The sequence below is a fragment of the Podarcis muralis genome, chromosome 1 (assembly GCF_964188315.1).
Source record: "Podarcis muralis chromosome 1, rPodMur119.hap1.1, whole genome shotgun sequence".
In the NCBI taxonomy this organism is placed as follows: domain Eukaryota; kingdom Metazoa; phylum Chordata; class Lepidosauria; order Squamata; family Lacertidae; genus Podarcis; species Podarcis muralis.
Genome location: NC_135655.1, coordinates 30,785,386 through 30,810,640, shown reverse-complemented (window position 1 = coordinate 30,810,640; position 25,255 = coordinate 30,785,386). Strand labels below are relative to the sequence as shown.

Below are 25,255 nucleotides of genomic sequence, written 5' to 3'. Positions count from 1 at the left end.
AGATGACAATAGAACTGCAAATGGCCCAGTGACCTTTTAGGTGTTGAAGGGGATGTTAGGCTCTAGCTAGATTTAGCTGTTTCAGGCTTGCAGTCTGAGGGATAGGTGCCAAAGCTGAGAAATGCAGAGAAAGTCTGCTCAGATGAGACTGAGATTTCCCAAGAAGTGGCAATACTACCCCACAGTGGTAGTATTGGTGAGCTTAACTCTGTTGTTTCAAACTCCTGTCTTTCACCTCTTCAAAATTTCCAACGGTAGGTTTTTCTTTGAAGCTTCTTTCTCAGAGTTTTTATTTTTCTTCCGGTTTAACTTTGTCTTCTAAATATAACTCTGCTACAGTACGTACCATATATTGTGTTTTTAATATTATGTTGGCAGCTGCCCAGAGTAGCTGGGGAAGCCCAGCCAGATGGGTGGGGTATAAATTATTATTATTATTATTATTATTATTATTATTATTATTATTATCCATATATAAGATAATGTTTTTTGCTAAAACAAATTAGTCAAAAATTGGGCGTTGTCTTATACACGGATGGTGAATGAACAGGGGTAAAAGAAGCAGCGGCTGCCGTGTAGAAGCTGCTGGAATGCGTTTGCAAGGCTGATGCTTGCCTATTGCTCAACAACTCAAGGGTGCCCTGCAGGTCGGAGCTGCTGCATCACTCTGGCGGGTGCATGCCCACCCCTAGCGCCGATGGATCACGCTCTGTCATTAAAATATTGATTTCTTAGTTTCTGGGTCATCTTATACATGGGAGAGCATCTTATACACATAAAAATATGGTAATATTTAGCCATGGCTTCATTTAGAAACCAGAATACCTTTTCTTGGTTCATTTTTTTGGTTATCGGTTTTTACAACTTTCCAAGTCATCATTTTTCAAGAAAATTAAATTTCCCTAGTCCTATAATTTGTCCTTTATAAGTAGGATGTAGTGTTCTGGCAGGTGTATGGGGTGTTAGGGGAGGCATAGTACTTTTGGTGGGGGACACTTTGTGCTCCTTCTGAGGTGGTATGCCTACCTTTGGTCCCCACCCTGCACACAGCTCTCACTTGTGGCTCCTAGAATCTGTCAGCATGCAACAGTAGCCACACACTGGGAACAGCTTCAACTGGTTGGCTAAACTAGGTGTGGGTAGCTGATGGGTCTCAAACCCTTAGTGAGTTAGGGACTTTCCCTGCCTGTGAAGACACACTCCTGTAGATTGAGCATACAAGACCAATAATGGATGCAGCAGTGAAGAAGGTGGAAGTGAGGGGCAGACAGGGCTCATCAACCTGGAAAGTTAGCCCATCTAGGAGAAGGAAAATTTGATCCTAAACCTCTGCTGCCTTCTTCTTTGGTGGAAGAAAAGGCTAAGGAGTAATCTCTACACAAATCCAGAGTGGAGTCCCTAAGATTGTTGGATGGTGCCTTGTATGCCTCCTTCTGGCAACTCCTGCAGCCAAACTAGTGCCAAACGTTTTCCTGTGCTTTCCTTTGGACCTCATCAGCGAGGCCAAGAGGGGGGTCTTGTCATCTGGGCAGCCCAGGACCTCCATACACCCTGCCCAGGCTTGTGCCCTGGGGAGGCCACTTTGGTGCTGCTAATGCATGTTTGACTTCACTCCCGGATGCACACTCCATTGTCTCCTTAGACAGATGGCTGTCAACATAGTGTTCTATATTAAACCTTATTAGGATACAAAGAAAAAGAATGGAGATTTAAACTGTTTTGTGCACAAAGAAGGGTGTATGAAGTTGGAATCAGCCAGAGAATTTAACAGTAGAAACTGCAACACAGCCATTCAGAGGAGAATATATCAGTAGGTTCTGTAGAAAACACCGTGGTTCTAATTGGTTGTGCAGATGTTTGTCTCTTGCCATTTTCAGACACACAAGGCAGATTCTTTACCGACTAGTACAAAGTCTTGCAAAGTAATTTTTTTCACCATCTTTAGCAGATTCAAGGAGTCACAGCCCAAGCAAACAGCGTGGTGGATCTGCCAGAGTTAACAAGGATGGGGATGACTCCTCTTCTGAGAGCAAGCAGTACAGTCATGGTCTTGTTACAACAGAACTGCAGAGACTGGCAGAGAAGCAGGCAGCCAGGAAGTACTCTCCTTCCAGTCACATCAGTCTCCTTACACAGCAGGTACAGTGGCAGCAGTCTTCTATGGAACGAAGTCTGTGCATGAGTGAGAGAGAGCTTGGACAGAATGTTTTCGCTAGTTAATGGTTTTTAATGGATCTTGGGCAATACCTGATCACATCACTTTAAAATGCTCATTATGTTCTCTCTTGGTCCATAAGGGGTCTTGTCAAGGGCAAAATGTTGTAGGGAAATAATTTCTTTTTGAATTAGACTTACACCAGAGGATACTGGAAGCATTACATATAAAATGTAGATGCAGTTCTGCCAGAGGCACAGCTCAAAAGAAAACAATAGTAGAGCAGACTGTGATGAAATACCCAAATATCTGATCTTTAATTCTGCTGTCATGAAAGCGAATAATAAAATTATTGAGGTTTGTTTGCGCAGTTGGGACTTGTGGATGAAGGAGAGTCTACCAACTGTTGAAACTGTGAATAAAGGAGGGAGGGGGTTCCCTTCCACCATGATTTAGTATGGTTAGCCAGGTCACAGGAAGCTTCAGAGAGCTGATTTACTCTCTCCCCCTCCTACATTCATTCAGATGAAGTAGGAGCAGAAAGAACTCCTATAGTTACCCCACACCAACCTGACCTTCCCAATAGGTGGACCTATCTTTTTAAAGCAGCAGGCAACTTGCTCAAACAGCCTTGGATCTCCCCTGTCTGGGCAAAGGATCCTTCTGGAGGAAATGAGGAAACTACTGTTTTGAGAGAATAGGTGTAGCAGCTAAAATAGAAGGGATGGTGTGAGGCAGCAGCAGTGGCATCTTCACAACTCTCTGGTGGGGGCAGGGTTCTCTTTCTAGTGTGATGAAGCAGCATAGTAGTTATACTTGTTATGTGATTAAACAGTTTCCAAGACTGAGTTCCTAATTACAACAAGAAGTAAGACAGCAAGCAAAGCTTTGCAGCCACTGTTATTTTTATCGCTGTCAAATCCCTGTAACTGTCAAGCAGATATTGCTTGTAGAGGTAGAAATTAACCATGATCTAAGTTACTATATTACAAATAGAAATAAAGGCAACTAAGGCGATTGCTTAGCACTGGTATTTGGTAGCGGTTATGGAATTAGGTGCCCACAAGAATGTGCAACTTTATATGGAAAAGAGTTACCATTCCTGAAGGCTAGTCTGCTTGCCTGGAACTGGTGGTGGATCTGCTAAAGTGCTCTTGCTTCTGTTTTTCTGTGCTAACGAGTCTGTTCCTTCTCCTTCCTTTCACTCCTTCCATTTCCTATTTTTCCTCCTTTTAGACAAGATAGGGTTTTCTGTATAGAAGGCTATTGAAGTAGTTGTGACTGAGCAGTTTGAAAGTAATTTTTCATTGTTTTCGGCTTCAGTCCTAGACTGTCCATTAATGATCCTAGTCTTCTGGTCTCTAGTTGGTCAAAGCCAATAAAATTTTTGGTTCAAAATTTAATTAATTAACAACAACAACAACAACAACAACAACAACAACAACAACAACTGTTTAATAAACTAACTCCATTAATTAACAACAACTGTTTAATAAGCTACCTCCCTTTTTGCTTAGTAAGACTTGAGGTGATATGCATTTGGGGGTGCAGATTCTTTTCTTTTTTTAATTACCTATCCTTTCTGTACAATATGCTGTGCTGCAGTATCGGATCTGTGTAAGGTATTTATGGTACTTTTATGTATGTGTTGGGGGCAAGAAGCAGTAGCCTGTTGCTATTGTCTTCCAATCTGCTGTGCTTGGTGGTCATAGATGGCAAATAGGCAGTGTTGAATTGACATGACTTGATAAAGAGAAGGGAGAATTTAGTAGGAGCACTGGCTGCCCTTGTCCATGAACAAATGTGTGAGAATTTAGGGCTGGCTATCACTAGGAACAGTTCCAGCTCTTCCTTCCAGAGAGTTTGATCACAGGCATAAAACCAGACCACCCAAGTGAGGGAATGAGATGTATCTTTCTTATCTAAGCCAGCCAGTGCTCAAATATTGAAGCCAGGTTTCCTGCAAATGTGATGATCTATCCCTAGGACGATGAGCACATATTCCTTTCAAGTTTTATTTTATTTATTTTATTTCACAACATCTATCTACTGCTTGATTGTAATAAAATCTCAGAGTTTGCAGAAAGAATGAAACAATGAAATTATCAGTAAAAAGCAGTTAAAGACAAGTATTTAAAATATTCACATGTTTTCATTCTGGTAGGGAGATAATTAGAGGAACTGGTCATTCCTCATAGAACTATATGGAGTGCAAATAACCCACTGTTGTGGGTTTACAGTAACAGCCTTCTGCTAGGTACCCATCATTTCAAAGCCTGACCTGTAGTTTTACAGTGTGATTTTGTCTGACCAGCACGTTCTGGGTGGAGATTGGACCAATGGCTGTAAAATGAAGGAGGCAGGTGAATAACATAGTCTATGCTGAAATGATTTAATCTCTTGGATGAGACAAGTCATTTTTAATGGCATCCCAAAGTGCTCTGTTTTCTTCTACATTGTTTTGGCTTTACATTTTTGTCACTCTTCTTTGCTGAATCATGTCATTCCACTAATACTGGCTTGCAGCAACTTCAGTAAGATGTCTCATGTTAGGAAATTGATCATTAGAAAAGTAATTTCAAAGTTTTCAGACCCAAGTGCGGTTTCCCCTGCAACCTGGAACTTGAGACTTACTTTATTTATTGTGGGGATCCCCAAGTTTCTCCTTCCCTGCCTGACACCCTCCCCACTGTGTTTCTTCTTCTCTGTACTTTGTGACTTTTTAACTTGGTGAATGTGACCCACCTGAAGTCAGGGCATGACCCATTTCTAGGTCATGACCTACCAGCTGCAGACCAGTGCTTTAAAAGAAGAAAGGTGTCTTTGGAGCACCACCATTCCTGCTGTATTCCAGCTGCAGCAGCTTTTGTGCAGTTGGAATGGACCTTGTGATTTGAAGGAGGCCGCCAGTTGAACCAAGCTGAGCTTCAAGGAACTTCTGTTGTGGGAAGGATTATTCCATGATCATCAAACGTTTGGCACATCTATGCCCTATTGAAATAGCTCCCACTGAGAAGTTTTGAAGCTGAGAGTACTTAATTCAGAGCCTGACTTTTCAGTACCAGCAAGAGGCAAGTAACCATCCACTGCAGCACAAACTCCTTTTTTTTATTATTGTTAAATGGATGCATACGCTGGAGAAACTACAAACGAATCTGCAAGTTTGTCAGGTTTCCCAGGAATGTCTTTGGCAGGTCTTTGTCTGGAACGTTTTCTGGAGACTAGAACACTTATGCTTTTTATGCATGTGCATATCCTGTAAGCTGGTAAGCTCAGCAAGCAGGGAAGGAATGTCATGGGCCTTTAGCCAGATCAACTTTGGTACACACACAGATTTCACACCTCTCTAGCCCTTTAGTCTTTGCTCTCATTTTCCTCTGGCTTATAGTTTTAAATACAAATGTATGCATGAAATGAACTTGCCTAAGGGTAGATCTGTACTGTATGGGTGTGGCTGAAAATGAGCCTCAGTCGACAACAGAATGGCCTTTTTTTCTCCCCAAGACGCCCCCTATCCACAATTAGATACTACAAGTCTTAAGGCCAGGGAATAGTGCACTAGTGCAGTTATACCCTCTCCCCTGCCCCCATTATTGGCCATAAATACACTTCATGTTAACTTGCCTTTCTATAGAAAGATTGGCCATGAGAGATGAGAAGCACTGAATGTGGGTTTGAGGGTTCTCGGTGACACAAGAGTACCTTACATCAGCTTAGCCTGTTTGCATAACTGTGACCGTATCTAGACAAGGATAACTTGACTACTATAATCCAAACTACAGCCCAATTGGATTGTAAACCAATCAGTGTTGGATTGTTGCAATGTGTTTATCTGGGGCTGTTTTTGCAACCTGTTCAGAAGCTTCAATTAATGCAGAATGTCCAGCTGTTGACAAGTTCGAGGCCACATAACACCAATTCTGTTTGAACTTTACTGGCTGCCTCTATGCTTCTGAGCCCAATTCAAAGTGCAGGTTTTGACAGTTACAGGTCAGGACCCCAGTATCATCTGGAATACCTCTTTCAACATCAACCTACCTGGACTCTTAGATCTTCATCTTAGGCCCCTCTCTGGGTCCCTCCTATGAGTGAGGCTGAGGGGGCAGGACAGGGACAAGGAAGAGGCACTTTTCAGTGGTGGCTCTTCATCTATGAATTGTTCTCCCAAGCAAGGGCTGGCCAGCACCTTCTTTGACATCTTTTCAGCACCTGCTAAAGACTTGCCCTTTTATCCAGATTTTTGATAGACTAGGATGATATTGTGTATTATTAACATACTGCCAAAGCTTGCTGTATTGAAAGTCCTTTCAAGACCTTCATATAACAAATAATTTCTTCTTCTTCTTCTTCTTCTTCTTCTTCTTCTTCTTCTTCTTCTTCTTCTTCTTCTTCATCATCATAGTTTCTTTCATTTCATGTGCCTGAAACACTGCAATCAGTTTTCCTTCCCTTCCTTACATCCCGTCCACAACTTTTCTAGTGAAAAAAACCTTCATTTGTTCAGGAGTTTTCTACTTTGTTCCTTATTTGTGATTTAAGAATTACAATTAAAAAGACCTGTTGGCATTTTTTTTAATAAAAAAGAAGAAGGGGGGGAGTGATGTCGTCATATATCCATGACAGTCTGAAAGTTCATTAACTGAATGGGAAAGACTGTCACTATCAGATAATTCAAAGCAGAGCTGCTGTACAGATGCTTAAGTATTACGGGCTACCCAAGGAATCCACCAAGCTGGCAGGCTAATTATAGCAGCTGAAACAAATCAGGGCATGGAGGAGTAACTATCAAAATGAACGAAGCTGGTGGGCTGGTTCAAATATGCCTTGTGTGCTCTCCTTTGAATCCATTGCCTGTATTTAATTCTGCTGTAATTTAAACACCTGTCTACATGGAATGTGTGAAATGTCCTTACCCGCCACACTCAACTGTTTACACACCTGCCTTACTTGGAAAGACAACTTTAAAATAAACGGTGTTTTGATATTGGAGGGAAAATGCAACAAGGTAGCACAGATGGGGAGGAATAGGATAGAGTGGTGAAACAGCTGACTAAATGCACATTGATGCTGCTGGGAGAGATCTTATTTTAGCTGTCTTCATGCAGCACTTCTTTACTAGAAATTAAATCTTATGCATTACAGGCTTGTGTGCATCCACAAATGCACAAATTCTGCACTATGAAAATACAAATTCTTCAGTCTGATTACATTTGCAAAGTGCACATTTTAATGCTGCTTTCAGATTTTCAAAAAATCTTTGCGTTTTTTGTTATGTTTTAGCGGGGGTTGGGCAGGGCATTTTCTGAGCTGACTTTTTGATCTCCTAGTTCCAATTAGAGCCACTCATAATCTCGTAATATAAATTTGGGTTGCCTGGGGCAAGAGAAAGAGACTAAATAAATAAATAAATGTCACTACAGCTTGCTAGTTGGGTTTTGGTTAAGTTTTCCATCTTTCGTTTATGTGTTGATACAGCGGCTGCACAATAGGTGGCAGAATGTTTGCACCAACAAAGTAGAAGTAAGAAGGTGTCAGAAGAGTTTAGCAGGGATATCCCAGTAGAGAGAGAGAGAGAAAGAGTGCTCTTCAAAATCACACTATCGTCCTTTTGGGAGTCTTAATGTTGTGGATTATCCTCAAACATACTGAATCTCACCAAGAGTCCACCTAACTCTTACTGTCTTTATAATGGCAGAAGAATGCTGAGAGACAATATTTGTAGCTACTTGGCTCTTAGGGAATTTTTTTCTTTTCTCCAGAGGTTCATCTCAGATGAAGCATTGCAGAGGTGGGTCAAAACCATGGTGTCTATTAACACAAGACTTATCTTTACTCCATTGATGCTTTGGGAGCTTTATCTTTTGTTTTTGTTTTTATGCTCTGGTTTTGAATAATGTTGCAACAAGTCCTGAGCTCTTGGGATAGGGTGGGGTTGGATCAGAATCGAAGAAAACACAGTTCGGTTCATAGACTATTTGTGTCATTCATCTTAACCATTACAGTGATGAAAGGAAAGGGATAAACGCCAAAGAACAATGATGCCATATTTATAAATATTTTCTTTTGTTGTTGTTGCATTTTCATCCCGTCCTTTCTCAGTGGATTTCAAGGTAGCATACATGGCCTCCCACCCCCCCGCCCAATCTCTGAGGTAGGATAACTTGAAAGTCAGTGCCCAGCTCAAAGTCATCCAGTAAGCTTTGTGGATGAATGGAGATTTGAACCAGGGTCTTCCCAGACTTAAATACAACTACCTTTCCACTACCCTGCCCTACACCCCACTGACTATCAACATATAGAGACAGTATCTGTTGGACCAGGGATTGGGCACCTGTGGCCTTCAAGGTATTATTGATTCCCAATACCCCAGCCAGCATTGCCAGTAGTCAGGGATGCTGAGAGGTGTGGTCCAACAGCACCCTTGTGTTAGACAATGAAAATACCTTCACTCAAATATATTATAATCCAAACTTCGTCAAATCTCTTAAAGTGCTTCCCCTTTTTTTCTTGTTTGTTTTTAGTTAACAAATTTGAATCTGATGAGTGGAGCTATAAACAGAGGAAATGTAACTTCTCCCAGTTACCGATCACCTCTCAACCAAGGAAACTCATTTTGGGCCTTTCAAGCACACACCGGTGACATCAGGCCTGCATCTTTGACAGTGAGGTAAGTTAACAACATTAGACTGAGAATACTAATACAGTGTGTGGAAATGCTTTTCAATATGACTAGTTTGCAAGGCAGTGACTGAAATGTAGCTGCAGTTTGAACAGGTATAATAGATGGGAGGTTCCATTTGATTCCACAATGAAACCTGAGAATAAGCTTTTGATATGTATTCAGTGCTGAGATGGTGCAGATTAGGTAACAGTATCAGCTGAACAGTATTTTTTTCTGATAGTAAAATTCAGAATCCCTTTTCTCTTCCATGGAAAGTCTTCTAAAAGGGAAGTGTCTTCCCTATCTGCTTAGGAACAAGGCAAGCCAACTGACTGAGGCACTTGGCCAATGGGAAAGACAAAGCCTTTTGGGCTGTCTGCCTCTCTGATGGCAGGCAGATTTCTCTTCTGCTCTTGTAGCCTGAACATTTTTGTGTGTTCTCAGTGGAGAGGGAGGGTGTGTAGAAAAGCAAGAAAGGCAGAATTTACACAAGTTTTTAAGTTGAGTTTTCACTTTTTTTTAACCTCTTTACCTTTTCAAGAGTTTATTTGAGCTCTACGGTATTACTATTTGTAGGGACATGGGTGGTGCTGTGGTGTAAACCACTGAGCCTTGGGCTTGCCGATTGGAAGGTCGGCGGTTCAAATCCCTGCGATGGGGTGAGCTCCCGTTGCTCGGTCCCAGCTCCTGACAACCTAGTAGTTCAAAACCACGTCAAAGTGCAGGTAGATAAATAGGTACCGCTCCGGCCGAAAGGTAAATGGCGTTTCCGTGTGCTGCTCTGGTTTAGCCAGAAGCGGCTTAGTTGTGTTGGCCACATGACCCGGAAAAACTGTCTGCGGACAAACGTCGGCTCCCTTGGCCAGTAAAGCTAGATGAGCGTCGCAACCCCAGAGATGTTTGTGACTGGACTAAACTGTCAGGGGTCCTTTACCTTTACCTTTTTATTACTATTTGTGCAGGATAGGATCTTCCTTTTCCTGAATTATTCAAAAGAATACATTGCTTCAGTAGAGAATAAGCCTGTCTAAATTGTGTGCATGCATGTATTTTTGAACGTTCTATAAGTGAATTAGCAATAATAAATGTTCCTAGTATGTGGAGGTGGTGCACCATATCATAGGTGTATTTTCTAGTGCTGTTTCAGTTTGTGAAATCAAGCTCATGAAATAACTGCTCTGAAGCAGAGAAATGAAAACAAAAAGTTTTCAATCTTGAATCTAATGAAAAGGGAGACATATTTGGGGCCACTGATTTGGTCTGTGACCAAGGTTTGTTAGTAAACTGTTTGAAAAGTAATTCTGAGGTGTGAAGACTCCAGAAGTGGCCTGGAGGCTATGCTCCAAACAGACCTATTGACTGAATTATGGAAGATTCGTGTTCTTTTTGAATCTGAAGATCCCTCTCTCCCCTGTTTAGAGTTTCAATAATATTTCATTTGTTACTTCTGTAAGTCCCCGGTGCTTCTAAAAATGTGATGTAAGAGGTTGATTATGTCAAACTTACTCCAAGCCTACTGGTCCTGCCCTTGGACACTGAATTACAGAGTTCAGAGTATTTCTTGTGCTGGGCCATGGGTCCTATTGGAAGTCGGTCAGACACGAAGATGAATTTTGCACAGGCATCAAAACATGTAACTAATATCATGGAAAGTTGAGCAACACTGGATTACTGAAGCTACTTGTACTCATCTGTCCATTTTCTAAGCACTGGCCTACATCTAGAAAGTGCTAATTCTTCTGGCAGATCCTCACTTCCTATGTTTCTTGCTGTTTGTTTCTATTTCTGTGTTTTTAGATTTGTAGAAACATCAGATAAGGGGTGGTAAATTTGCGCCTTTATGGCCCCCACCAATCCCCCACCCAAACTATTCAGTTCTCACACAAAGCAGAACTAAAATGAGACACCTCCCTGTCCTCCAATAATACATTTTTATAAGCAGAACTTCAATTTGTAAGTGAACACCTCCCCCCGGCCCAATTTGGTGACTTATTCAGTGGCCTCACACTTTTTGTCCCTCTGAATTTAAAGTATGCAGCCTTCTGTTGTTGTTTCATCCCTCATCAGATCGTTGCTGAGCTACTGTGACTGCTCTACTGTCCACTATCCTTCACTGCTTGCACTGGCCCCAACACTCTCTGTTCTCTGGTCACATGCTCTTGACATGGCAAACATTGCAGCTGCCACATCTTCTGATTAACTAGAAGAATCCTAGCGTGGGAGAAGCTGTAGAGTTTCTATGAAAACACCCTTCCTCTCTGTTCCCATTTTAAGCCCCATACAAAGGAATGGCTGTGATCCTAAACACAACAGTGAGTAAGGCCCATTGAGCACAGTAGTAGGAATTGCTTCTGAGAAAACAGATAAGGTTTTTTGTGTACTAAAGTTTCCAGAACCCAAGGGTTTTCCAGAAGTCACAGCTTTGGTTGGCTATAGTTCCTTCGCCCTAAATTCATCTTATTCATTCTCTGCTTTTTGCTGTGCTACCCAGTGCCATCCCCACTAGAGGAAAATATCCTTTTTATGGCCTTCCTTGCATATTCCGTAGCCACCAATTATGTTTATTCTCTGAGGAAGCTTTAACCACCCAGTATTTGGAGAATGATCTTAGCTCTGTGTTAGAAATGGTATCATGTTCAATCTCCAGGATCCCCCGGTAGGACTGGGAAAGCCCCGGTCTCAACCACTGGAGAGTCGCTGTCAGTCAGAGTAGGCATTCCTGAGCTAAGTGGGCCAGTGGTCTGACGATTGAAGGCAGCTTTTTATGAACTGTTTCTCTAGAAGGATTGTCCATCACAGTGAAGGAGCATTAAGGCAAGTTGTTCCTGGGCCACCACAGGGCATAAGGGATGGATAGCAACCCATGGCTTTTGACTCAGTTTGGCTTATCCACTCAGACGGTCAAATACCTACTTGCAACCACAGCAGCACAAATTGCACTGTCTGTGTATTGGCTTTACCATACTGGAGAAACCTGTGTCGGCAGCTCCAGTTGTACCTCCACCTCTTCTGAAATAGTTCTGAGCCCATTATTGTGGGATGGCACAGTTTTGTGGACAGTTGTCTTTTGCAGCCTCAAGTCTTGGCTTTGGCAGCCTGGGGCCTCAATGGGAGGTAAAGCAGGAAGCTTATACAGTGGTGCCTCGCAAGATGAAATTAATTCGTTCCGCAAGTTTTGTCGTCTTACGATTTTTTTCGTCTTGCGAAGCACGGTGTCAGGAAAGTTTTGGAAAAGCTTCAAAAATCACCAAAGTCTTTAAAAACCTCAAAAAAGGCTACCACACCGCGTTCTATGAGTTGCTCCTCGAAGTCAAGTCGCAACTGTATTAACGGTGTTAAGAAAAAGGAAACAAACTTGCAAGATGTTTCCGTCTTGCGAAGCAAGCCCATAGGGAAATCGTCTTGCGAAGCAGCTCAAAAAACAAAAAACCCTTTCGTCTAGCGAGTTTTTTGTCTTGCGAGGCATTCATCTTGTGAGGTACCACTGTATCTCTCAGCGGTTTGAGGCCTGACCCTGCAACCTCAGATTTCCAGGCACTAATGAGCAGTTAGTTTTCCAAGGTAATCAGGGATATTAGTTGCCAGAGAGTTAGGTAGAGTGCAGTGAGTTCCAAGAGCCACTTTTGGCCATGTATTCTGAGTTAACAACAATAGCTCAAGCGATGGTTGGGAAGAGAGTTGACAGAATGTTATCCCCATGGCTTTCATTTATGGTGGGTGACATCTACTTGGGCACTTGGTAAACTTCCTTCTCTGAGGTCTCTGTGCTGTTGTACATATTAGTTCTGCACCTGCACAGAGCAGCATTATGAACCTTCTAGAGATAGGATGCTGGAAAAAACCTTGGCATGGAGGTCTGCCCCAGGGCAAGGGTACTTGGCTATGAAGGCGGGACTCTTCCTGCTCAGTTTCTTTCTGATTGCGACAAGTGAGGGTAATATACATGTACAGTACTATATTTTTGGAATATGTGGCACCCAGATAATTAACAGCTGATCGTCACTCCTCAGCTTACTTTCAGGGTAGCATTCTTTTCATTCCCATTGTCCTTATGCTTAGCTTTTCTTGGCTTCAAGCTTTGTTCAGATCGCAGCTGTAAGAAGGATAAATGGAAGGGATGAAAATCATACATCTTCCCTTTCACTAATTCATCCTAGTTATCAAAAATTAGTTTACTTCAGCTTCACCTCTCTAAATTTTCCTCTATTTATTTTTGGGGTCATAGCTTTAACTATTTTTTCCTTGATTGCCAACAATCTATTTATTTATTTAACTATTTATTTATTTATTTATTTATTTATTTAGTTAAAGCATTTTAGCCATTTAAAACATCTTTAGCCCACTTTTTAGCTGAAAGGGCTCCAGGGCAGTTCACAAGAATCACTAGTAAGAAAGTCTCGTTCTCAGACTTACAATCTAAAGACATAACACGTAAGGAAAAAAGGGGCTGGGATGGGAAGAGCAAAAAAGAAATTTCAAGCACCAACACCTAAATTTACAGTTCAGGTGGTCTGATGGAATGACTTCAAGTAGGTGACAATGAAGGAAGGCCAAAGGCAGCTGATTTTTCAGCAGAGGCCATATAATATTTGGGCTTCCCTTCTTTCCCTCTACTGGTCACTCTTTCATATTAATATGTTAGCTTTTTGGTTCTCTGGATGACAATATTTCAAGTTAGGGAATGCATAATTGTTTTCCATCTCAGTGCAATCTGTATCTGATGAAGGTTCCTTCCTACAAAGGTTTATGTCACAGTAAATTTAGTTGTCTTTTATGAGAACGTCTGTATTAACCTTTGCTGGATCTTTTTGCTGCTCATAAACTTACCACTGAGATTTTAGTTTGCTTCATTTAGTCATCACATTTTTTTTTATCTCCCAGACTAAGGTTTGGAGGAGTGGGAATGAACCTTGTGCTCCCTTCTCTTCTTCTCATGTACATATCTTAATGGAAAACTTTCTGGTTTGGCCAGTCAGCTTGCTGGTTCAGACACAACAGCAAAATTTTGAGCATGATTTCCAAACTAGGATTGCAAACTCTGGCTTGATCAAGCCAGGGAGTATTCCATTAAGCCAGGCGCTAAGGGCAGGAGAGACCTCATGAGTCCAGAGATTGTTCCTGCCCCTCCAAACCAAACAGTGATTGAATACAGTCATTGAGTTGCTTACAAAGAGTGTTCTTTTTATTGCCAGTGGTTGACATAGGGCTTGAGTGTATGGGTTCCCTCCCCCCCTTTAGTTTCCACTTTTGCTTCAAAACTGAATCTCCCACCCCTATTAGCTTCCACTCCAAATGAAATTAAATTGTATCAGTTGGTTCTGGCTATAGTGTGCATACCTGTAACATTGCTGAGTAAATTTGATTAGGAATGGGCTGTTGGTTTGTCAGATTATGCTGATACTGCAGCAACTGCCATACATTTCTCTGCTGCTCTGTTTGCAAATAGATACTTGAAGGAAAGAGTGTGTGTGTGTGTGTGTGTGTGTGTGTGTGTGTGAGAGAGAGAGAGAGAGAGAGAGAGAGAGGGAGAGAGGGAGAGAGAGAGGTGTTGGGGAGGCACTTTCCATGGTTATATGAATGAGGTATCAAATTATAGCATAGAACATACAGATTTCCAAAAGAAACTACCAGTTTGATCCCCAAACCTGATGCACGCAAGAAAAGAAGGGAGAAGGGAGATTAATGCATGTTATAGCGATTGAATCCACTCTATCTGCTGTTAGATTCTTGGCTTCGTTTTATTAAAGCGAGCCTCCTCCAGCCATCGGTTGTGTTACTGTTACAAAATATTTCATAAATATATAAGTTTCTCGGTTTTCTTTTTTTTAAAAAAACCTTTCATCGCACAAGCCGAAGGACAGATTGAGTTGTTGATGTGAAGGGTTGCAGAAAAGAGAAGAGGGAGTTAGGCAGTTATTTGCAGAAAGTGAACCTTGCAACATTTTGCTGCTCCTCAACATCTGAATTAATTTAGAGCTTGTCCATATTGCTTCTGTTTTAGTCATATACTATATTATATACTATATAAATATGTATACTATATTATATATTTATACTATATAATTATACTGAATATGTGTTTAGTAATATGAATTAACTGCCACAAGTACAAATTGCCAGTTTGTGTGACATTGACACTATAAATTTCTTCACCGCCCTTCACCCAAAGATTGCAGAGGGCAACCTTGCATTCAGAGAGGTGTATCATTCCCATTTTGACAATAACTCCTTTGTTTCTGGGTCATGTGATCTCAGGTACTTTAATCAGTAGGAGCCTTTTGTTGTTTAAGAGGTCTCAGATTCGGCTTTACCAATGCCAACTTCACTATCTTCCTTGAACAAAAGCTGCTGGAGCTTGCTCTAGTTATTTATATGCTGCTCTCTAGGGAATACCCTCAGCTGCTTTCACTATAATGCTCCCTACTCTAATTTCATAACCTCAGCCTTAAGTTGCTGTACTTGGTTCTCAAAGCTCTGATGTTTGCACCTGGCCAATGTATATCTTATTTGATCTTGGTGCAAACAGCTGTATGGTGCACTTTATACTGAATGCAGTAAACTAGGTTTCTAACCGAAATATCTCCCCCATTTCTGTTGCTAGCTATGTGGCAAGCAGATTTCTAGAAAGACAAGTATAGAATTTGACACCAAGCATTTTCATGGCAGAAGCCAAAATGTTCAGCTTAAAACACCTGGAGTTGCTTTATCATCATCTTCATTTGTTCTCCAGTACATCCATTCAGGGACAATACAGTGGTACCTCTGGTTGTGAATGGGATCCGTTCTGGAGGCCCGTTCGCAACATGAAAAGAGCGCAACCTGAAGCGCTATATCTGCGCAGGTGCACGGCGCGATGCGCGATTTAGCACTTGTGCGTATGCACGAGCGGCGAAACCCGGAAGTAACCCTTTCTGGTACTTCCAGGTCACCGCAGGATGTAACCTGAAAGAGTGAAGTTGTGGTCTTGGACACAAATATTCAGTCTGTTGAGATCCTGTAATCTTATGCCATTAGTTCACTTTTGTTTCGCCTTGTTTTCCATTACAACATCAGAGAGTGATATGAAGTAAAGAGTTAAATCACCTTCTCTGCCTATAAAATAACATACGAAGAACCTGCTGGATCAGGCTAAAGGCCCATTCTGTCTAGTCCAGCATCCTGTTCTCACAGTGGTCAGTGGGAAACCATTAAGCAGAACCCCAGGACAGGAGCATTCTCCCCTTGTGTGGCTTCTGGTATTCAGAAGCGTTATTGCCTCCAAGTGTGGAGGCATGTGGATCTGAGATGTTTTGTCAGTTTTAAAGATGGAGACTGATAGTGAAACTCTTTCAGCTGATCTAGTATTTGAATCAATATCTTGATTTATGCAGAAGTTAGAATCGGAGTTGCCCTTGCAACTCATTTTTGCTGTTCTGAACAACTGTAAGAGGTTGTGTGTGGAAAAAAGATGCCTGTGTAACTCTGAAGAATGAAAGCAGGAACTATGTGCTACTATGTGCATAGAAGTGCCAGCTATCAGTGCATTACTAAGCGATCCTATCTTGTCTCCTCTATTCGCACCTGTGTCTTTGTTGACACACTTACTCACTTCTGGGTTTTATCTACTACTGGTGGCAAACCTGTACCTTCATGGCCCTTGTCCTAGGTGTTTCCTGTTGGAAGTGAGACCCGGAGTGCAGGGAAAGTGTTGCCTGATGCTCCTCTTGCCGTTCAGTTTCTCGCTATCACCTGCTTGGATGGGCTTGGAGGCTGCCAAACATGCTGAAGTGGTTAAGTTTCCCACAGGCTCCTCGGGAAGCTGTGGGGGAAGAGTGGCTCCTGCCTGATGTGTTTTCAAAGTGAGCCGAGTCTTTGAAGTTTCGTTTTAGCAGCTGCCAGGTATTTTTGCCTCAGCCCTGTGCAGTGTTTCTGAACCCAGCCTTCATATGCTGCATTCTTTGCTGCACATGCCAATGTTTGCAGATGGGGGAAGGGAGGAAAATAATTAGCCAAGGGGGTAAAAGGCTCTAACCTAGTTCTACTTCGTTCAAAATTCTTTTGGCACAAGCCCTCTCTTGCTCTTCTGCTGCTTCTCATGTGACTCACTCGAAATCTTTTTCTAGGTGTTTACTAATATTTACTGGGCTTTTTTTTTTAAAAAAAAAAAAAGCTTCCCCAGTTCTGCAGTTCAGATTTGTTAGTGCAGTGTTCTGATACTTTTGTCTCTCTAAAACATGAAGAATGTCGCAGATACATTCCTTGAAGGTTTAGAGGATCAATCTTGCTTTAAAGATGAGAAATAACCTTAGCTGACGGAGAATGGCTTCTTGGAAAGTTAGAGAGGATCTGGCTGCCAGAGATTATTTCTGGGAAAGACTGATGTCTTGGGACAGCCTTTTCCAATCTAGCGTCCTCTAGATATTTTAGTCTACAACTTGCTTCCCTTCCAGCCATCATGGCCAGTAGTCATGGATTCTAGGAGTTGTAGTTCAAAACATCTGGAAGAGCACCAGGTTGAAGAAGGCTGCCTTAGGCCTTGGTGTATTTGGGAGCTATGTGAAACCAACTTACACTCCTGTCTCTTCACTACTGGGCTTTGTAATTTCCATCTCCCTCATGCTTTTCATCTTCACTTTTCTCTATAGAACAAAGTATGTTACTGTAGATCTTCAGTTTTAAGCCAGGACTGTGTAACAAAGGCAGTGATGTAAGTTGTCACTGTGGAAATCTGAGGCATGCAGTTACTTCTTTCTGTGAAAATTCTGGTGGTGTGAAAGTAGGTACTACCTACCTGTGCTGTTTAATTGAGTAGTATTACTAACCAGTGACTGGAGAATCCAAGAATTAATTCCTTTCTGTGCTACCGTGTTATTGTGAAGTTTGTGAGCCAATATATCACTAGAAATGTACTTTAGATTTACTCTTTTATACAATTGGATGAATAAACGCCTCTTTCAGCACTCTAGCACTCCAGAAAGAGCTGTTATTGATGCATTGGACTAGCTTTCTCCAACCTAGTGCCCTTCATATGTTGTGGGATCCCAGCTCCCATCAGCCCAGACAGCCTATGGTCAGGCATGATGGAAGTTTTAGTCCAACAACATCTGAAGGGCCCACATAGGATATCCCTGCTCTTCTGTGTCCCAACCAGAGGACTGTTTAAGTTTTGCTTTGCCTACTTGTTGTAGTCTCAAATTTAACTTGATCGTTTTCTGGCTAAAGTAAAATTGCATATAGTGCACATGGCAGCCGTAAGAGCAATTCTCCCATCTGTAGAACAGTTTTCATGTGTTTTGATTGAGTTTATGTAATATACCAATAGATGAATTGTGTTCATGCTCTCCAGATAATCTGCTTTCCCTGCACTTTGCATTTGTTGGAATACTTTGAATTTGGAATTGTGGCATGCATTATCTACAGAGGCACCTCTTCCTCTTCCCAAAATAATGGAATAGCAGCAGTTCTCTCATTCATGCTAATCTCATCACATGTATTCTTTATCATTAAAATGTTCCAGCAGGCTGGGCCCATGTGCAGGTGCATGTGCAGGCATCCAGAAGCCAGGACTGCTTCCTGTTCAGTGCACCTAACCATTTGGCTTTGGCTAATTGAAAGAGAGGCTGCTGTGTGCTCTCTGATTCAGCTAATCCAAATCACACAAAGGGGATAAGCATTGCTGCCATTACTACCTCTTCTCCTCTGACCTGATGTGCTGTGATGGGATGGAGGCACTGAACCTCTTAACCAGATGACCCCTCACTTTCCTTTTGACTTAGTTCCCATATGTTTTCCCATTTGTTTTCAAAGCTTGATTTTCTATGAAAGGAAAAGAGGGAGGAGAGGGGGGAAATGAGACACTCAGCTGCCAAATATTTCCCAGCTCATAGAGGCCAGTGTTACAGTACTCTTGGCACAGGTCCAGAGATGCTACTTTGGGCTAAGTGAAAGCCCACTCTGCCAAAAGCTAGATATTTAATAACTGGCAAATTCTAGTTGTTCTGAACACGATAGTGTGGGTAATGTCAATTGAATCCAGAAATAGTTTAATCTGAATGTATTTAGGTTTTACTTATACAGCCCTTCCAGTGTTTCACCTCTTCTACTGTTTCAGTCCATCTTTGCCAGCTAACGTTTTGGCAGACCTACATCATGCGTGGCCACATTCCTCCACTAGACTGCCATGCTTGGCTTTGGTCAATTGCTTCAGGCTAAATTTCCAAAAGTGTAGCCTGCACTGTGAGGATGTCCTACCTGAAGAGCATTCTGATAACCTGCCAGGTGGCACTCTCTCCCCTTGGATCGTGAGGCAGGGCCAAGCTTCTGTCAGCAACTTCTCTAAGAGGAAGGGTGCCCTGAACCAGCCATGCCGGTTGGCAATAGCTCATCTTGGTTCTGCACGCCATGAGCTTGCTTGGGTTCATCTTTTACTTACAGTGATTTCCTCCCTTTTTCCTCCTTTTACTCACGTATCCACAGTCCACAGAAGAAAGACCTTCAGGTTTGGGAGGGAAAGAAACTTGTAGGTCACTGCCACTCTATCTTCCACCCTTCCCCAAACATGGGGAGTGGAGCCGTGGTATTTCTTTGCACAGGCAAATACCAGGCAAAGCACTGACTCTTCATGGTTGTGATTCAACACCTGAAAATTCAAGCCATTGTACCAATGCCTCATTCCAACTAGTGCTCCAGAGTATACTTAATAGAGGGGTTTTCTTTTCTTTTCTTTCTTTCTTTCTTTCTTTCTTTCTTTCTTTCTTTCTTTCTTTCTTTCTTTCTTTTAAATAAAATGAAATAAGCCATCCTGGACCTGAAGTGAGTGAACTAGTCACTTGGCCAGCAGTGCTTCAGGATGGAAATGCTGAAATCCTTTTTGGCTTCCATAAACAGGAATTTGTAGCATTCATTTATTTGTACAAGGCATATTTCCACATTCCTTTCAGAGATTGGAATAACTTTTGCCATTTTTACTGCATTGTATTATGCTTTTGCCTAGCTTTGGCTCCATGGCTGTTTCCCAAGGTCCTGGTGCACACTTTAGGATGCAGGGCACATGTCTATAGATGCAGGGCATCTATATCCATTTGGCTAAAGGAAAAGAGCTTGACCAACACCCAGGCCGTACTTTCATGCCTTAGACCCTCGACTGTGTTGTGAACTGGACAAAGAACTCACTGATTCCCAGGCAATGCCTGGAGCACTTGGGGCTTATCCTGGACATTGCACAGTACAGAATGTTCCTTGCTGATAAACAAAAAACACAAGATTTTTCAGTTGTCACTGACAAGACAGCAAAGCATGACTATTATGACCTTGGCTCAAATATTAGACATGATGGTCATGTCCCTCCTCCAGACCTCTGCAAGAGCTTCTTTTACCACTCCCAGTGTATGTAAGAACATATTAGAATATAAATATGAGATAGCTTCCCTCACACATCTGAAGGGTGATGATCACAGACCATATCTACCTAACACGGGACTTGTGGTTGAACTCACATAAGCAGTCATGTAGAATGAGTCAGAATTAGAGAGCCCATAGTAACAATGGTCCAACGGGAAGCCCACCTAGGGGAGCATGTGGCTCAACAGACTTAATCTCAGTTGGAGTTCTGCCCAAACATAAAATGGTTAGAGCTTGTTGGTGGCCCTACAAGCATTCAGGAAGAAGGGGTGTGTGGTTCTGTTAGTGCTTTCTGTCAATCTGGTGGGTTCTACTAGATGGTAGTAGACATCAATCCAGGAGTTAGAATGTGCTCTCAAGCTCAAGATCTTCGGATATTTGGTATGCCAGTTAGTCTGACTGTTTCTGGACCTTTTTGCCTTCACAGAGATCCCGTACTCAATTTATAGAGACCATTCGTGTCCAGTACTAAATTGTCCAGAAGCTCCTGGAAGCAGGAGTTTTTAAAGCCGGAATTCACCGGAACCAAGTTCCTGCATGCTGCTTGGGGCTGTGCAGTGGAGGCGATGCTCCCCCTCTTTTTCTAGAAAAAAAGCCCTGTCTGAAGAGTATTGAACAGGATGGCATATCCTATAGAAGCCCATAACCACAGTTAAATAACTTCCTTCCTTCCAAAGGAGAAACCACACATCAGTCCCCAGACTAGCTCTGCATAATGAGTCTGTAGGTCATGATTATTTTGTCCTCTTAAGGTCCTAACCTGATCTAGCTTTCTCCTCACATTATTTTTTTGTTTCACCTCTTCCTCTCCTCCCCTCTCCCCTCTGGCACATCCTAGGAAGGGAAGGAAGACTTCCCCCATGAAGATAGAGAAACACTCTTTTCCTATTGTTTTTGGGCCTGGTCACCACAGTTGGTGGCATGTGAAGAACCAGGCCCTTAGTAATGCCACTGCCGTGTGGCAAATGTACCGTTTGGCAAAGCACAGTCATGGAGGCAACAAGCTGCACCACCAATGCTATAGAGGCCAGGCCACTGGAAGTCATTGCTATCTCACCTGACACGTAGGGCAGTACCACTATGGGGAATTTGGACTTCTTATCGTAAGCAAACAGGCCCATTCAGTAAATGAACTGACGATAGCAAACAGGAGAAAGTGGAAGCATGCTCTTTGGTGAGGAAGGCTACCAAGACTCCCTACATAATGGGTTAATCTTGTCAAGGCATGAGCCCTTTAAAAATGGGTGGTTTGATTTTTCTTTTTAAATTTCCTTATCTGTGGCATTCTTGGCAGATTCTTGCTTTGATGCCATTCCGTTTGATGCCAGAAGCCTATTGGTTAACAGGTTGTCCAGAAGGAACAACTGGCTGAGGAATTATGATGTTGACCTGGGTGGGGTGTCAGACATGTCATTCTCAGGGCCAAATCCCCTAATTTGGAGAACCACCGGAGGCTGTTTTGGTTGAGGCCAAATATAAAAGAGAGCTGTTCCAACAGCAAAGGAAGATACTAAGAAGCTTAGGTTGTAGTATTCTTTTCACATCTCAGATACCATGTTTAGATCTCCTCTCAACAACTTTAGAAAAGCTTTTTGAAATACTCTAACTACAATCTTGCAGCCTAGATGGAACCATGGCTTTTAAATCTTTTTAAATTCTATTTTAGCTGTATTGATTAATACAGCTAAAATAGAATTTAAAAAGATTTAAAAATTCTGTCCTGAAAACATAAATTTGTGCTGAAAGTCCAGGTTCTGAATTACATATATTCAAAGGATTTAGAATGCCCCTCTGCTTCTGTTGCTTACTCTTCATAGGAAAAAGTTACTCTTTTTCTGCTTTCCAGCTGCATTGTAGCTTTTTGCCATTTGTAGATAGTAGGAGTGTAGTATCTGGACAGCTCACAGCTCTGGTGAGAATAGCTAGGGCATTCATTCTAGGAATGTTGTGTTGTGTTGTACTGTTGTGCTGTTTTATTGTTGTTAGCCGCCCTGAGCCCGGCTTCGGCTGGGGAGGGCGGGATATAAATAAAAATTATTATTATTATTATTATTATTATTATTATTATTATTATTATTATTATTATTATAGCCCACTAAGGAAAACTACAAATAATTTGTGGGCGTATAGCTATGTGCATATAAGAACAATGAAGGCTTATATGTTTGTTTTCAGCACTTTCACAGATGCAGGATAGTGATTCACATGAGATGCAGGCCAGAGTCTCTGGCCATGCTGGATGTTGCTTTTGCTTGGATATCCAAGAGTAACTTTGACTCTTAAGTTACAACACAGTCATAAGTAGACAAGACTTAAGCAGGGCTCTGTGAAAACTTCTGCAGGGGCCTTGGGGGTTATGGAGTGAAGTTTAGGTGCAACGAAGTTTAGGTGAAAAATAAGGGTGAATGAATTGGATAACAGGATATATTGCCTGCAGCAGGAGTGACTTTGGGAGTAGACTAGGTCTTCTATAGCAAGTTGGGGCTGAAAAGAGCCAGTCGGGACATGCAGTAGGGATTTGGCTATCAATCTAGGTCACTAGACTTAAAGGGAGAAAATACTGCTGTGTTAAACCTGAGGCATCAGAATCTGGTTAGGTTCAAAATAGAGTAGAATACCAAATGATCACTGTTAGCACCACAATAGGCCAATGCCCCCCCCCCCAGGTGCTAGGTATCTTGATTCTTCCAGCGCCTAGGCTTTTTTTGCCAGACAAGTCTGAAAGGGATTGGCATGTGCCTATATGTACACACCAGCAGTGTGGTAAAGCCTCAGTTTGCATTCCGTGACTTGGGGTATAGAGGATAAGCAAGGTCACTAGTATAGAGCAAGTTGATGATCCAAGCCTCAGAGGTTCATGGCTAGGTATAACAGTGCTTCTTATCTTTGGTGATCTTAGCCGAGTAAGATTGTCTTCCATGAACATGGTCTTAACAGTGAGTCTGTAAGTGACTGTGGAGGCCAATTCTGGATCCGCACGTCCTTCCACAGTGGGGACATAGGTTTCCGAGTAGAAGTTGATCATGATGAGGGTTTGCCAAATATGGACGTTTCTCTTTTTCGTCCTGAGTTCAAGTGTCTTCAAAGCCCATGGCACCTTTGGTAAATGCTGTTCTCCAATTGGAGCGCTCACAGGCCATTGTTTCCCAATTGTTGTTTATCCTACATTTTTAAAGATTTGCCTTGAGAGCATCTTTAAACCTCTTTTGTTTACCACCAGCATTACACTTTCCATATTTAAGTTCGGAATAGAGTAGTTGCTTTGGAAGACGGCATGCATCCGAACAACATAACCAGTCCAACAAACTTGATGTTGAAGAATCTTTGCTTCGACACTGGTGATCTTTGCTTCTTCCAGTACACTGGCATTATTTCACCTGTCTTCCCAAGTGATATGTAGAATTTTTCAGAGATACCATTGATGGACTCTTTCGAGGAGTTGGAGATGGCATTTATAAGTGGTCCATGTTTCACAAGCATACAGTAAGGTTGGTAGTACAATAGCTTTGCAAACAAGCATTTTGATGTCCTGGTCCTCAAAGACTGCACTTGAATCGGGAGAAAGCTGCACATAGCCTTAATGTAGTAATAGTGCTAAATGTATGTGTCTGTGGATGAAAACAAAATATTCTGTCACAAAAGACACAATCTAAAGAACATACCAGTGAGCAAGCAAGCAGAGCTGACAGGCTAAGCATGGAGGAGCTTCATGGTTGTTTCTTTAGTTAAACCAAGTTCCAGGAGCCATTGAGACATGTGATGTGCTTTTTAGGGGCTTCATATTCCAGGCCCTGTCAATCTACCACCTGTTCTCCACAAAACAAGTGTTCCTGGCCTAGAAGAGTGCAGTACTGCAGCCAGGCCCACAAACTCAAACTTCAAAGCAAACAGGCAGGCTTCTATTGGCATGTATCACATTGCAATTCACAGCTGAGCTCCCTCTGTTGATGGTAGGGTTGTAACAATGCTTTTGTCCTTTGAAAAGGTGTCTGCTTATTTGAAGACCTTACTTTTTGGTCAGCTATTATACTAGTGTGATGAATGAGACAAAACCAACTTCAAGCATCATGAGCCAGTTCCATGTGTAGCCTTGCCTTTACCAGGCTTCCTCGGCTGCCTCCTGTGCATTTTTCTGTCTCCTAATACACAGGACATCCTCATGTATTTAATTGGTCTGGTCAGTCTCATTTGGGTATGTGAGAGCACTTTGTATAAAATTACAAAAACATGATGGAATTAGGCATCTAGGAATTTTGGAGTAACGGGGTTTTTTTTGTGCAAGCTGGATTCTTGTATACCTATTTTGGAGACTAAAAATGGACTTTTGGTGCCCTTCTTCTTGGTACCAGAGTCTACATATCCATTTCTAATCTCTGTAAGATTCCTAGGTTCTGGGCAAACTATTACAGCAATACTACATGTTGCTCTGTAATCATATCTGCTCTGTCAGCACCATGATTCCCTTTCAGTCTTGTTTCTTCTGTATCACTTTCTAAAATCCTATTTGTTCCTTTTGTGCTTGGAGAAAGTGGATATAGCAGTTTCCCAGAACGTGGCTAGTATCGTACAATAAGTGCTCTTCCACGGTTATTCACGCATTCGAATCTTTTATCAACAATACAAGAATTTCATACCACCATTCTTTCAGTATATTAAAATAAGAACCTTCTTGAACAAACTGGAGCAAAATTAGGAAATTAGGGAACAGAAAAAAGAATGTGAGAATGTGAGAAATTGATCAAGAAGCAGCAAGTTAAATGGTTTCCCCAGTATACTAGATGTTGACATAAACATAACACAGTAAAACATAGGTATATTTTAAAATGGGACCAAAATTCGCATGTGGAGATTCTGGAGGAAGTATAGAGTTCTTTTTAATTCAGTGTACTGTAGGCTCAAATTTTACAGAAGCCACAAATTAGAGAGAATTCTATCAAAATTGTATTTCTGGGGCATTGGTCACAGGGATGGCTCAGTCAAATTCCAGTATGATGTTGTTTAATTATAAAAGCCAGAATTCCCAAACTGTGGCACACCAGTGGTCCATGAACTTCATTCAG

The 25,255-nt window shown here is 41.9% G+C and overlaps 1 protein-coding gene across 11 annotated transcripts in view; it reads left to right on the top strand.

Moving 5' to 3' along the window:
• TTLL5 (tubulin tyrosine ligase like 5) overlaps window positions 1-25,255 on the top strand; it is a 109,946-nt gene that overhangs the window by 60,668 nt on the left and 24,023 nt on the right. For 5 of the 11 annotated variants that reach the window (XM_077925436.1, XM_077925429.1, XM_077925428.1 and 2 more), the window contains 2 exons: window positions 1,946-2,139; window positions 8,677-8,822. In XM_077925436.1, the coding sequence (XP_077781562.1) occupies window positions 1,946-2,139; window positions 8,677-8,822 (340 nt within the window). Of the gene's footprint in view, window positions 1-1,945; window positions 2,140-8,676; window positions 8,823-25,255 lie in introns of those variants that run through there. The other 6 variants (XM_077925437.1, XM_028719269.2, XM_077925443.1 and 3 more) reach the window with 5 other exon arrangements.